This window comes from Papio anubis, chromosome 4, assembly GCF_008728515.1.
Source record: "Papio anubis isolate 15944 chromosome 4, Panubis1.0, whole genome shotgun sequence".
Lineage (NCBI taxonomy): Eukaryota > Metazoa > Chordata > Mammalia > Primates > Cercopithecidae > Papio > Papio anubis.
Genome location: NC_044979.1, coordinates 52,110,577 through 52,126,314, shown reverse-complemented (window position 1 = coordinate 52,126,314; position 15,738 = coordinate 52,110,577). Strand labels below are relative to the sequence as shown.

Here is a 15,738-nt window from a genome sequence, read left to right as displayed (position 1 = left end):
CACAGTACTATCTATGAATCCGGCCCTTGCTGTGCTGTTCACTAATACTCCACTTCTGCCTTCTAGACTCTAATGAAAATTCTAGCCCTGCCCTTATTCTGTGGAACAGCCCATACCACTGGTACTAAAACGGAGCACTCTTACTTCCTTTCATGCTATGAAAGAGCAAGAGCTCTAGACCTTTTGCCATCGTCACAGGGGGACCTCTGGTCAGAATTTAGAGAATTTTGAATTTTGATGCATTTTTTTGTACGATATTTTATTGCTGGCAAACTGGTTAATAACTTGGGCTTGTAGCACCATCCTAGAAATTAGCTAGATAATTAAAGAATTGATGGAACACAGAGTCCTGAGATAGCACAAAAAACAAATCTCAAAATTTCTGGGAGTTTGAAGTTCACAAAAAAGTCAAAATTTATCAAAATGTAAATTAAGATGTTTTCTGAGTCACATGCAAATACAAAATACTATTTCAAAAATGTTCAAATCATTAGAAAAACTAGACACTATGTATTCTCTAAAATTTATTTACAATTAATAAGTTAAAAAGCAAAGTACAAGCAGATTATAAATCTCAACCATAAGTACATCAAACTGTCCAGGGAAACACTTTGAGTCCATTACAAACAATTGTTTTCTAAAGCACTTAAGACATAATAGTCTATCAAAAAATATTTTAAACACACCAATAAAGTAAATATTAGGCATATGCGTCCATTAAAAACCATTAGAGTCCTGTCGCAATCCTTAAAACAATGAAAAACTTTTGAGTTCAAAATTGCTCAGATATTTTGTATTCAAATATTTTTAAAATTTACTGAAGAGTTTTCTAAAAAATAGTACTATCATTTGCACACAGCAGATCAATAGGTGTCAGTCACCAGCTTAAGTTACACTTGTCAATATTCAAACTTGAATAAAATAAATACACATCACAACAACGACACTTTGCACTATCAACAATGAAGCTTGCCCTCAACAATTACGACGTTACTGGTTTTAGTAACATAAAAATACATTGCTGGTTGACAGGAAGGATAAAAATGACATCAGGAATCTCAAAAAGTTATGTGAGGTGCCAGTCACCACATTTAGGCACTCGGGAATTAAAAATCAAATAAAAGCATAGCAAGGTGATGAATTTCCTCCTGGCTTCCCCCTCTACTTGTGCCATATAAGATAAAAGAGAAGGCAAGAGAATGAACGAAGATCATGAGATTTCTTTCAAAAACTATACACAAGCTAAGCTACAGACTTCACTTTAGAGGACAGTAAGTGGATGCCTCATCATAAAGGCCACTATGCCAAGTTTCTTTTCACATTCTGCGACAAAGTACCCATGAAATACTTTCACTTTCCTATTAGTATACCAGTCAACTACATTAGATGTTGCTTCACATTTTAAAAGTTGTAACATAGGTTTTAACCAAAGGAAAGGGCAAAAATAAAGATTTTTTACATCTTATTTCACAGACTAGAAATGGCATAATTTTTTAATAGCCCAAATGAATACCATTATTGAATTCAAGATGGATAATCAGATCCAAAATGGAATCAGATAGCCCAAGTAATCCAAAGAAGCATTTATGTGAGTTCAAGTATGCTAAAGTAACAAGGCATAGGAGAGAAAAATGTCAAGAATCTCCGTTAAAATAAATGAATGGTGTCATTGGTTATGTTTCACTTGTGTGCCGAGCAGTTATCCTCCCAGTTAAGCCAAATTTCAAACTCCTCTGGAAAACTATCTAGATAAGCTATATGTCGAAATTGCATTCTAATATGGCCATTGGGTTTATTTTTAATTATTATAAAACTATATACAATAGTGAAGTTGTACAAATACATTTTTCCCAGGTGCTAGTTAGCTATAAAAGTTAACAATGTATTTTTAGGAAGAAAACCCTATGCATCTGAAATACAATTGGCAATGGAAGCTAATGACAAAAAGAATAGTCTAAGCTTCCTATCACAAATATAATTTAACACTCTCCATCTTCTAAGGAATTATTCATTTTTATTTACTCATGTGACAGTGTTTGTACAATGCATTATCATTGAGTAGTGAATAAAAGACTGAGGCTTACTAGAAAACTGGCATCAAGTTATATATGTGTGTGTGTATATATATATATATAATTTTTTAAGAAAACAAGAACACTGAAATTAAAGTCACAACACTCCTATATGGACTACTAAACTTGAAATACTCATTTCAGAAAGCTATGCCATTTGAATTCTAGGAACACAAGAGTCAAAATTGCAACTCTCATTATTTTCCTAAGAAGCTGCCAAGCAGAGATAAGTTTTAGTATTAAATATTTCACATGTCAAGTTCCAGCCCAGTATGGATCGTTTCATGGCAGAATACTTAAATTTGAAATAATAGTGGTACAAAAACACTCCTTGACCCTTTAGGTATTGCAGTAAAAGCTGGCTGTGGCACTGCTGGCTAAAAAACTATTAAGTTTTCCTGCCACAAATGACCAAAGGCACTTGGATAATCAAGAATTTCACACTGGGCCATATGGTATAAACACTATAAAAGCATAAAGAAGGGTCAGTATTCTGTGTGGCTCGCCTGTTTGATTCCTGCGGTCTTCAGCTGTCAAAAGACCTAGAACTGCAAACATATAATGAGTGGCAAGAAGGTTAAAAAAAAGTTGGGACAACAAAGTCAACTAAAAGTCAACTAATTTTCATTATGTTTGTAAGACTGATGAGTATTAATCTAGACATTTCTTGTTATCCAACAACAAAAACAAAAAGGAAATAGATTTCGCCCAAAGTAACCTCAACCAGTTATTTGATACCAAGAAATGCCTCCACCCCTCTTGATCATTAATAGCTCTAAGAATTCTAATGGGTATTCTGTTTATCATTTTAGTCATAATGTTTACACACATGCATCTCTCCTATGCAACTCGTATTTTAAAATACATTATCCTTGTAAAATACAAGTATTGTGAAATCCTTGTATTTTACAAGGATAATGTATTTTAAAATACTTTAATGCATAATATTCCTGGATTTGTATGTTAGACCAGGACAGGGGGCCAAATCATCTCTAGTCGGATTCCAGTGACTCCTGTAACCAAAACCAGTTCTTCACAATTTATTCATTTTTTTAATCACACGCCATATGGTTTCAATGCATTTTTTTATTCAATTCAAAAGAACTTAACAAGTTAACTTTTCCTAAACAAAAGTTTTCATGTGTATTCTACCATTTTTAGGAGCTCAGTAAATATAAACATTAAGTTTCAATATAAAACCTTAAAAAACACCTTGAAAATGTTTAAACAGTTGTATTCTGCATGTCTTTGTTTGTAATCACTGAGCCCATACAAATCCTCGCACTGCTAACAGTCACAAGCTTGAACCTCTTAAAAAATATCCTCGATCAAAGCTTTGGAATCCAGTAAAAATTAGGAAACGAGTGGGCTTCAGAATACCCTGAGCACAAACTAGTGCAACACCACATGTTCGAACTTCTGTCCGGAAAGAGGGGTGGCAGTGAAACAGAAAAAGGGGGAGATAAAGAGCAAGTAAATTCTGGCTTTATTACACAAGCACGAAACCAAATTCCTTTGGAAAAATAATGTCTTCGGAGGACTTCCAGACCAGTGAGGTAGAGTCCAACAGGGAGAAAACGGATCTGCCCCTAAGGTCCTGGAGACGTCTCAATCTGGGGTCAGGAAGAAAGGGACCTCCCCTGCGGATCCAGCTGTCCCCTCCCTCCGCAGGCCGGGTGCGGGAGGCAGCAGAGGGCACACCTGCCCCGGCGTCCAAGACGACGGCGCCGCGACCCGGGACAGGGACAACCATCCGGTGACTTCTTCGCGCGTAAAGTGCACTGGGGGCCGGGGTCCTGGCCGGATCTGTAAACACTCGACTGACACTTGTTCATTCCTCCGGGCGGAAGCTCTGTCCCACGGTCGGGGCCGGCAGGAGGCGCCCTGGAGGCCGCGCCTCACGCCCGGGGCACCGGGAAGCGGCGGAGCCTCACCATGGGTTCCAGGTTCACTCGCAAGACCTGGCGTGCCCTACGCCGCGCCGCCGCCAGGCTGCGCTCGCCCCACACGTCGCTGCCGACGCGGATGGTGGGGAAGGTGGTCAGCGTCGGGGTGGCCGCCCTCCAGATCTCCTCCAGGGTGCGGCCCCCGAAGCAGGGCCCGGGGGCCACGGGCTTGGCCGGGCAGCTCTCCTCGGGGGGCGGCGGCGGCGGGGGTGGTGACCGGGGCTTCCTCCTGCGGACAGCTGCCGCCCGGGCTCCGCGGCGCCTCCTCCTGGCCGCGGCGCGCGGAGCCGGCCGGCGCGCCTGGCCGCGGGCTGTGGGGGGACCCGGGGGATCGGGCACCAGGGCCCGGCAGGAGGAGTAGCCGTAGACGTCCTTGCTGCGCAGGATGTGCGGGGAGAACTGGTGCTTGAGGCTGCAGAGGAAGCTCCAGAGCTCCGCGTCCGAGCTCATGAACTCTGTGCTGCGGGGCATGAAGAGCTTGAAGGCGTCGCCCAGCGCCTTGGTGCTGTCAGCCAGCGACAGTTGCGACCGCGAGTACACCACCTTTTCCTCCCGCGCCTCCAACCCGGCCCCGTCTTCTGCCCTGAAGTCGCCGCCCCGGGCAGCCGCAGCCGGGGCGACCGGGGGCCGGCGCCGCCGCCTCTTCATGCTGCGCCGCATCGAAGGCCGCTCGGGGCCGCTCGCGCTCGCCGGGTCCCACTACTGCCGCCGCCGTCCCAATCCGCGTCGGCTCCGCGGCGGCGGCCGCTGCTGGCGTCTCTCGCTACTTTTCTCGCCTCCGCCGCCGCCCCTCCCCCTCCGAGGGCGGAGGACGCGGGCGAATATCCTGCCGCCCGGTACAAGATGGCGGCCGGCGCCCACCCCTGGGCTTTGTCATTGGACGGCGCCTCGCCCCCCTGGTTTCTCTTTCTTCTCCTCTCTTGCCTCTTTTCGCCGGCTGCCTTTCTTTAAATGTGCCCGCCTCAGGCCCCTCCCACCGCAGCCCCGACTCCACCCATTGGGTGCTCTCAGAAGAGGGGCGGGGACTGATGGGGGAGAGGCCAGTTCCTGGAAGATGGTGCTGGGGTGGGTGATGGCCTTTGAACGTAAGTCAACGGTTGGGTTGGATCTAGGAGGGCTGCCACGTCTAGAGTAAGAGGGTGGATGTTGGCTCTACCATGGGAAGAGTGACTCTTAGAGTGAGGGGGTGTGCAGTTGTGGATTGAGCTGGGAGCTCTACCAGTGTGAATAACAAAGGGAGATTTCCCCAAAGGATGTTCCTGGTATCACAGCTAGGGAATTTGGGTTTAAGTCTAGGGGAAATGGGCCTTTCACAATTCCCATCCACCCTCTCAAAGGCCTCTTCTGGCATCTTCATTCAAAACTCTTCCCTGTCTTGACCCCAGCCCATCTCAAGAAGCCAGTAGTAATCCAGAATCATTCAGGTAATGTCAGTGTGGCTGGCAGCTGAGAGATTGGAGTTTCCCTCTGGAAACACTGGAGACATCTTCATATTTAAGAGAGACCCTGCTTATCCAGAAAGCAAAGCATCTCATACCCTATAAAACTAAATACTCTTTGCTCAAGTTGATTAAAGATCTATTACAATAAAGCCATTCTGTGTAAAGAAAATACTGTTTTAAATACACAGTTCTTTATGAATGCCAATTCGTTTTTCATTTAGTTTTAAAATGTCAGCGCCATCCCTATCATTTAGAAAGGATGCATCATCGCAGACAATAGATAAAGTTTCGTTGAAAAACACAAATTGTTAAAAACACATTACTTTTTGTATTGGGAGGGGAGTACTGGACATTCTTTAGTCATCTTTTCTGTCCTCTATACCTAACTCAATTCCTGTCAGGTAGTGGGCACTCAATGTGTTTGCTGAACGAATCAATGAAATACCACTGATTATCCCAAATAGAGTCAGAAATACTGAAATTGCTTAGAACAGGACAATTAGATATTTTGTATTGCAATTTTCACAGAACTCCTTTAAATTCCTTAAGGTTAAAAAAAAAAAAATCTCTTGACACTTAGAACTTTGAGGTGGGCATGTGAATTTTACCCAGGAAACATCTTATTTTGCAGTAGTGAACAAATAAAGCATAGGAGTTTTGTGATTTACATATAGTTGCTAATGGTTTCCTCAAATATTTGAGCTGAAAGAGACCTAGTTCATTCTCCTTATTTAACAGATGAGGAAATCTGTACCCACAGAGGTTCAGTAATACAGCTTGCTGATAGCAGAACTGGGATTCTAAATCTTTCGATTTCTAATCTAGTGATCTTTGTATTTCACTGAAGGTTTTTCAAACTATGTTGTCCAGACTCTAAGGAATTCAATAGAACATGCTTTATGCATGAGTAGAATGACCAAGGACAGAGCTGTATGCCTATTCCTACTTCCACCCCACCCAGAATTGAGCAATTTTTCTCTGTCTTATAATAGATTTATGAATAATATTTTGTTTGTTCCGTTTCAATAAAACCTAAAATAAATAATTTGAAAGCTCTACACCAGAGATTTCAAATTCTTAGAAGCTCTCATCACACAATGAGTTTATGGCAAAAATAAAATTCCACACAATGGGCTTATGGCAAAAATAAAACATCTAACCAGGAACCAGCTCTCTAGCAAAATCATGGCAACTTTCTGAAGAGAAAATCATTTTCCTAGAAAAGCACACTCTGATCTCAGAACAAGATTACAGAGCCAATTACCAGCTTCCTACATCCTTATAAAGGAATGATATAGCAACAACTCTTTACATCACAATTTGCTCTTTCCGTAACTCTGAGAATACATAGTAAAGTGAAATCTGAATTATTTCCATTGGAATACCCCTGCAGATTGACATAGAAAATCTAGAGTGAGCCATGGGAAAGTTAGGGGGGCTTCATAATGAAAAGCAAGGATAAAACAAGGATTAAAGTAGACCTGGCTTTTCATATTGGAATCCCCTCCCTTCCTTGATAATCATCATTTTATAAATTCTTCAGGGTCTTTGCCACATAAATGTATTCCAGGCATTTACATAAATGTATAGAACTTATTTCAATTAAGAAGATAAACCTTTTTTAAACACAGTTTTGTTTCCAAGAAATCATAAGATCTCAACTTGCCAAGTATTCAAGAGTTCATTTTATAATGCATGCTCATTTAATTTACTTAAAACCAAACAATATTTTTTATGAAATTCTTTTAGGAACTAATATCGTGATAAAGTGCTTATGTTATTATATACATTTAAATTTGACATTATTTGCTCTATTCTCTTTCTTCTTTTATTTTTAATTTTTTCTTGACTGCCACCTTTTGATTAACTATTAGTCTTGCAAATGCTTCCTTTATCCGTTCTCCATAAATGAGCAAAATTTATACATAGAAATAGTGTATCTCTTAGTTCCTGAGACTTCTAGTGTATCTCTTCTCGTTCTTGCAATACTATGAAGTTTATGGAAAGTTGGCAAATTAAATTTTTGCTCTTGAGTAATGATATTTTACAATCCTCAATTTATTCCTTTACCTCTCAAGGATAATAATGCCCCCTATGTCTGCTAAATAAGTGATGAATAATAATAAACAAAAAAGCTGTATGTATTTATTTTCTGTATTCATAATTTATGTAGTTAAAAAATAAATCCAAGCGGAATAAAGTGATGGGAAAAATTAAATAAAATGTATATTTTAGCTACCCAGAAGCATTGCTTTAGAATCCAATTTCTATAAAATAATCTGCCTCTTGAAAAGTGGCCAAAAACTTTTTGAAAAGTCTTTATAAGTGGCTGCAAACATCAGCTCTGGAATCAAATAAACTTGGGGTCAATTATATCTTTACAAAAAAAATTCTTAGACACATTTTTCACCTTTCTGAGCCTCACCATTCTCATCTATAAAATGAGTTAACTTCTAACTTCAAAATTTTGAGAATTGGATGAGAGAATATTCATAAAACACTTACTGTAGTGCCTGGAACACAGCATTCAATAAAAAACGATTCCTATTTGTCTTATTTATTTTTGAGGATTTTACTTGGTTTAATCAACATATTTTAAATCCTGCATTACAGAATGTCTACATATTTTTTTTTAAAGTAGTAGCACTGATGAGAGGAAAATAAAAACTTTACAGCTAGAAGAAACTTAGAGATCAGCTAATAAGTCCAACATTGTTAATTCATTTATTATTATTAGTAGTAGTAGTAGTATACTTTAAGTTCTAGGGTACATGTGCGTAATGTGCAGGTTTGTTACATATGTGTACTTGTGCCATGTTGCTGTGCTGCACCCATCAACTCGTCAGCACCCATCAACTCGTCGGGAGGGATTGCATTGGGAGTTATACCTGATGTAAACAACATTGTTAATTCAGATGAGAATTCTGAGATGCCAAGAGATCTGCCCAAGGTCACAGAGCTGTAGAGTGGAAGATTCTGAACTAGAACCTAGATCTCTAACTCTAGTTCAGAATTGTTTCCATCTTTCTACATTTTGTTCTTAATCCAAGGAGGTAGCATTAATTGCTGGCTCAAATGACATTAAATATAGCATGATTCAGCAAGAAAAAACTCAGCCTTGTCATTAGACCTATTCTAAAAGTAATTTAGATTTTTATACAAAAGTATCTCAAACCCTGATATGCTCTAAAACTGCTTAATGTGAAAAACATGAAGACCATATAAACTGAGAGGATAAGACTTTCTTTTGCTTATAGGAATACGTGTACTTTCCCTATTTTTCCTGTTAATTGCAACTAAACACCTTGGATGTTATATATAAAGTATACATAAGAAGACTCTGAAAAATGGAGAAGAGAAGGCAGACAGGCTGGAGACCTCAGAGAACCCAAAGAAGGGCATGGCAGTGAGTTCCCTGGGTCTCCTTTCTTCTTCTTCTCTCTTTTTCTAGCACATCTGAGACTGGGTGCTAGACAAGCCAGCAACCCCAAAATGCCAACAGATGCAAACATAAAAAGCCCCAGCAAAATCTTCTCTCTAGCTATAGGACCAGGAAATGAGGGGCAGCCTAACAAAATGGAAAGCTTTTAGAAAATAATTTTCCTACTGCTGCAAAACACCATAAAAAAACTATGACTTCTACCCTTGCCCGGCTATAAAAAGGCACCCCCACCACCTCTGCTAGGGTGTATGAGAGGAGGCTGGATAAGAAATCAGGACTTTAATCCTTGCTAGGCAGTAAACAGGCAATCCTTACCCACGGTGTCAGTGGAGACCATGTGGGGAATATAACAAGACAATCCTACCCACCTCCCCAGCCCTAGTGAGAAGCCAGAATTCCTACCCCATTCAGCAGTAATGAGGAGCTCCTTTCCCCATTTCAGGTGTGAGTGGAAACAGGAGAAATCTGGACTCTGACCTGGCAGTACTGAGGCAGTGCCCACCCCACCCCGATTAGCACAGGGTCAGAAAACCAGCTGAAACAGATTTAAATAAGATCCAGAGTTGTATAGTGTAATACCCAAAACATTCAGGTTTCAATAAGAAATTACTTAACAGAAAGCTCTCAAACTGAATGAAGAAAGATTATCAATAGATGCCAACATTGAGATTAGAAAGATATTAGAATTATATAACAAATATTTTAAGCAGCCATCAAAAATATTTCAATAAGCAATTATGAACACTCTTAAAACAAATGAAAAATATAAAGCTACTTCAAAGAAATAGAAAATCTCAGCAAAGAATCAAGAGATATAAAAAAGAACTAGATGAAAATTTTAGAACTGAAAAAAAAAATACAACCACCAAAATAAAAAGTTCAGTGGATGGGCTCAACATTAGAATAGAGGACAGAGGAAATAATTGGTGAACTTGAAGATAGAATAATATATATTATCCAACCTGAACAGAGAACAAATAGGCTGATTCTTTTTAAAGCCCTTAGGGGCCTCTGGGACTATAATATCTAATATTTGTATCATTAGAGATCTGGAAAGAGAGGAGAAAAAATATGAGGCTGGAAAAAGTACTTAAAGAAAGAATGGCTGAAATGTTCCAAATTTGCAAAAGACATAAATCCACAGATTCAAAAACAAACCCAAATAAGATTAACCCAAAGAAATCCACATCAAGACACATCAAAGTCAGCTGGGTGTGGTGGCTCATGCCTGTAATCCCAGCACTTTGGGAGGCCAAGGTGGGTGGATCACGAGGTCAGGAGATCGAGACCATCCTGCCTAACATGGTGAAACCCCATCTCTACTAAAAATATAAAAAATTAGCCAGGCGTGGTGGTGGGCACCTGTAGTCCCAGCTACTCGGGAGGCTGAGGCAGGAGAATGGTGTGACCTGGGAGGTGGAGCTTGCAGTGAGCCAAGATGGTGCCACTGCACTCCAGGCTGGGTGACAGAGCAAGACTGTCTCAAAAAAAAAAAAAAGAAAAAGAAACATCAAAGTCAAACTTCTGAAAAATAGAGATTGGATTAAGTTATTAAGTTTGTACTTAATCCAAGGAGATTAAGATCCACGACAAAATACTGAAAACAGCTAGATAAAAACAACACTTTAATTACGAGAGAAAAGCAATTCAAACGACAGCAGATTTCTCATCAGAAACCATGGAGGCCAGAAGGAAGTGGCTCAACTTTTCACATGCTGAAAGAAAAGAACTATCAACTCAAATTCCTATACCGAGTGAAAATATCCTTTAACAATGAAAAGGAGATCAAGACATTCTCACATGAAGGAAAACAGAGTATTTGTTGCCAGTGGACCTACCCTAAAGAATGGCTAACAGAAGTTCTCTAAATAGAAAGGAAACAATAAAAGAAGGATTCTTGGAATATTAGAATGGAAGAAAGAACATGGTAAGCAAAAACGTGGGTAAACAGAAGAGACTTTCCTTCTCCTCTAGTTTTCAAAATTATGTTTGATGGTTGTTATGGACTGAATATTTGTGTCCTCCCAAAATTTATATCTTGAAGCCCTAATCCCCAGTGTGACTGTATTTGGAGGTAGGGCCTATGAGGAGGTGATAAAGGTTAAATAAAGGTCAAAAGAGTAGGACCCTAATCCAGAAGGGCTAGTGCTCTTATAAGAAGAGAAAGATGCCAGAGGTCTCTCCTCCACTATATGAGGATACAGCAAGAAGGCAGCGATCTGCAAGTCAAGAAGAGAGCCTTCACAGGGAACCAAATTGGTTGTCACCTTGATCTTAGATTTCCTTGTGTCTGGAACTATGAGAAAATAAATTTCTATTGTTTAAGCCACACAGTCTGTGATATTTTATTATGGCAGCTCAAGCAGACTAATCCAATGGTTGAAGTAAAAATTAGTAACACTGATGTGGCTCTGTATGTATGTAGAGAAAATATTTTAAACAAATACGTTGAGTCAGGATAAAGGGACATAAAGAAAGATAAGGTTTCTATATTTCATTAGAATTGGTAAAAACGACACCAGTCGTCTATGATAAGTTAGGTATATACAGTTAACCCTTGAACAACATGGGGATTAGAAGTACTGACTCCCTATGCAGTTGAAAATCCAAGTTTATCTTTTGATTCCCTAAAAATGTAACTACCAACAGCCTGTTGACTAGAAACCTTACCAATAACATAAAGAGTTGATTAACAATATTTTGCATAAATATTATGTACTGTACTGTTAATATAAAGCAATACTGTACTGTTAAAATATAACAATAATATAATAATAATATAACAATACTGTACTGTTAAAATAAAGCAAACTAAAGAAAAGAAAATGTTATTAGGAAAATCATGTGGAAGAGAGTCATCATATTCATTAATCACTATTAATCACATCACTATTCATTAAGTGGAAGTGGGTCATCATGAAGATCTTCTTCCTCTTCATCTTCACATTGAGTAGGCTGAGGAGGAAGAAGAAGAAGAGGGACTGGTCTTGCTGTCTCAAGGTGGCAGAGGTGAAAAAAGGTGGAGAGGGTGGTAAGGAAAATAGGAAAGGCAGACACACTTGTAACTTTCATTTAAAAAATCCACATAGAAGTGGACTTGCACAGTTCCAATCTGTGTTGTTCAAGAGTCAACTGTATAGTGTAACACCTAGAGCAACCACTGAAAAAGCTATAGAAAGATATGTTCAAAAACATTACAGATAAATCAAAATAGAATTCCAAAAACAGTTTAATGCACAGAAAGAAAAAAATAGAGAAATGCAAAACAGAATAAACAGAAAACAAACCAAGAGGATTAGGCTATAACATAATATTTTGCATCAATGCTTATTCATTAATGATTGATCAGAAATTGCCCAAATTGGAAATGGACCAAGAAATTGGCCAGACCTGAAATTACCTAGGCCTTATATTAACCAAAATCCTAAGGAACAAAGGGAACAAAGTGAACAAAGTTTTTTTTTCATGTTTAGTCCAAAACCTAGTTCCGTTTTCTTTTATTCATTGCCCTGTCTCCTAGAACTTCATAGAACCAATCTCCAAAAGTAAATTTTAGATTATGTCAAAACTGCAATATAAGCAATTTCTTTATATGTTTAATTCATATTAAATTTAAAGTCAACTAGAAACCATTTTTTTCCCTTATGAATTACTGCAAAATTAAGTGTGCCCTGAACTATACTATACTTGGAACAGAGTCTCCAAACTTTTTGGCACCAGGGACCAGTTTTGTGGAAGACATTTTTTCCACGGACACCTCAGATTATCAGACATTAGTTAGATTCTCATTAGGAGTATGCAACCCAGATCCCTTTGTGTGTGCTGTTCACAATAGGGATCATGCTCCTATGAGAATCTAATGCCACTGCTGATCTGACAGGAGGCAAAACTCAGAGAGTAATGCTTGCTCACCTGCTGCTCACCTCCTACTATGCAGACTAGTTCCTAACAAGTCATATGACTGGTACCAGTCCATGGCCCATGGGCTGGCGACCCTTGACTTAGATGACTTTACATTTATCCCTGTTAAATTTCATTTTGTTGATTTCAGTACAACATTCCTACCTGTTGTGGCACTCTTGGATGTAAATTCTATAATATCTGATTTTTATTAATCCTTTTAGTAAATTAGACAAGCATCCTTCCACCTTAAACCAAGTCATCAATGGCACTACCAGTTGGAACAAACTCAATGGCAAAGACCTGTGTCATTCTACTGGAGACTTGATCATACTGATACACATCCATCTGTAAGCAAATTTTGTGTATGGTTGGCCCATTAGCCTCAAGACTTTTGTTATTATCACCTAACTCACAATTTATTATCCAGGAAGGTATTATAAGAAACATTGTCACATTTTTGTTGAAATCCAAATATGCTATGTCTATAAGTTTTCCCCTAACCTACTAAACCTGATAAACCTATTAAAAATAAAATGAAGTCATCTCATAATTTTTTATAAGCTCTGAGACTGTTCGATCTCAATTGTGGACCACACTTATACTCTCCTCTTGCTTAATAATTTTGGAGCTCAACTGTAATTACATGTAAAAATAATTAGCCGGTTTGACACTATTAGTATCAGATTGGAAGAATATTAATATTAAATCAGAAACATGGAAAAAATGTCTAAGTACTATAATTAAACAGGAATCAGCAAATTCATATTATTACTTTAAAAACAATATGATGCTTTTAGACACATAAGTAGGATGCATAAGTAGGCATATAAAATTCCAGAATCATAAACAGTTTTTTACTCAATACCACCCATATTAAACCCCTAAAACACAATCACGTCCCTTTAGTGCTCAGAAATCCTGAGTGGATCTACACTGTCTACCAAATGGAGAACAAACTCTGTAACCTGCTATTCAAAAGCCTTCAAATTATGACACTATCCAACCTTTAGGACCCATTTATGCCTAGACCAGAGCAAAACTTCCCACCAAACTTTATCAGAACATGTTCCTAGAATGCCTATTCATTCGATCATTCAAATAATTTATTGAGAATCTGCTATAGCTGGAATTCCGGGAATAAAATGTGAGCAAATTGTATCAGGAATTTGTTTCATGATGCATATAGACTAGCATATTAGTTACCTATCACTGTTGTAACAAATTACCACAAACTTGGTGGCTTAAAACAACACAAATGTATCATTTTGCCATCATTCTGGAGGTCAGAAGTTCAATATTTTTTTGAGACAAGGTCTTACTTTGTCTCCCAGGTTGGAGGGCAGTGGCACCATCTCAGATCACTACATCCCTGTCTCCCCAGGCTTAGGTGATCCTCCCACCTAAGCCTCCCGAGTGGCTGAGACTACAGGCATGCACCACACTCAGCTAATTTTTAAAATTTTTGTAGAGATGAGGGCTCATTATATAGCCCAGCTTGATCTCAAATTCCTGGGCTCAAGCCATTCTCCCACCTTGGCCTCCCAAGGGGTTGGGATTACAGGCATGAGCCACTATGCCCAGTCTTAATATAGATCTTACTGGGCTAAAACGAAGATGTCAGCAGGGCTGTGTTCTTTTCTGGAGATTGAAGAGGTGAATCCGTTTATTCACCTGTTCCAGTTTCTAGAGGCCACCCACATTCCATGGCTCATGGCTCCCTTCCTCCATCTTGAAAGCTAGCAATGTTAAATCTCTCTGACCATCCTTTAGTAGTCACATCTCCCTCTGACTCTCCTCTTCTGCCTCCTTCTTGCATTTTTAGAGACCCTTGCGATTGGATTGGGCCTATCGGATAATGTACAATAATCTATTATAAGGTCAGCTCATTAGCAACCTCAATTCCATCTGAAACCTTAATTCCTGTTTTTCATGTAACTTAATATATTCACATGTTTCAGGAATTAAGATACGAACATCTCTGGGGCACCATTTTTCTGCCTACAGAACTACAGGTTTAACTAGGAATCATACAGGTGTAACATATGTGAATACTCATATTCTATGCCAGACCCTGTGCTCCGTACTTCACATGGATCTCATGTAATCTCATGTAATCTCATGTAATCTAACAGCAGTCCCATGAGGTAAGTACTATTCTATATACTCCACATACAGCTGGGCACAAAGGGACTGTTCTTTCCCCTTTCCAAATTTTACCCATCCTTTGAGGTTCCTCAACAAAGCCACTGATCCCTACATGTTCTCTTCCTTCTACAAAGGCTGTGGCATTTTCATTTTCATCTCTCTTACAGTACACTTCCACACCCACCCACACCCCCACCTTACCCTCACCCCCAGAAGAACCACTGTTACTGGGAGGGATGGGTTGTATCTCTCAATTCTATTAGAGCAGAAGAATAATTGTGAATCATCTAGATTATAAACTTCCTCACAGTAATGCTGTGTTTTATTCATCTTTTTATTTGTCATTGTGTGTAGCAATAATACCTTAGTGTTTTCTCTGAAGACAGTACATTAAAATTTAAAAAATACTTTATCTGATGTGATCCTCAAAGAGCCAGATGAGGGAAGTAAGAAAAAATGTTCTCATTTTATGGATGAGCTTCAGGTGAAGCTCAGTAAAGTTCACTGTCATGCTCCAGTTAAAGTGATAAAGCTGAATCATGAATTCACAGTTTTCTAATTCAAAGACCAGCACGCTCTCCATTTATAAAAGGAGGTTGACTGGGTGGTTCCAAGATGGCTGAATAGGAACAGCTCTGGTCTGCAGCTCCCAGTGTGCTCAACACAGAAGACGGGTGATTTCTGCATTTTCAACTGAGGTACCTGGTTCATTTCTCTGAGACTGGTTGGACAGTGGGTGCAGCCCACAGAGGGTGAGCCAAAGCAGGGTGGGGCATTGCCTCACCCAG

General features: G+C 39.4%; 1 protein-coding gene across 1 annotated transcript; it reads right to left on the bottom strand.

Moving 5' to 3' along the window:
- Positions 1 to 509: 509 nt before the first annotated feature.
- Positions 510 to 4,965, bottom strand: CCDC71L (coiled-coil domain containing 71 like). Its single transcript, XM_017957061.3, has one exon. It carries the CDS (start codon positions 4,676 to 4,678, stop codon positions 3,971 to 3,973), a length of 708 nt encoding a protein of 235 aa, XP_017812550.1. The 5' UTR covers positions 4,679 to 4,965; the 3' UTR covers positions 510 to 3,970.
- Positions 4,966 to 15,738: the final 10,773 nt, after the last annotated feature.

Excerpts from the sequence above, each read along its gene's own strand:
- CCDC71L (XM_017957061.3), bottom strand. The coding sequence starts at position 4,678 with ATGCGGCGCAGCATGAAGAGGCGGCGGCGCCGGCCCCCGGTCGCCCCG.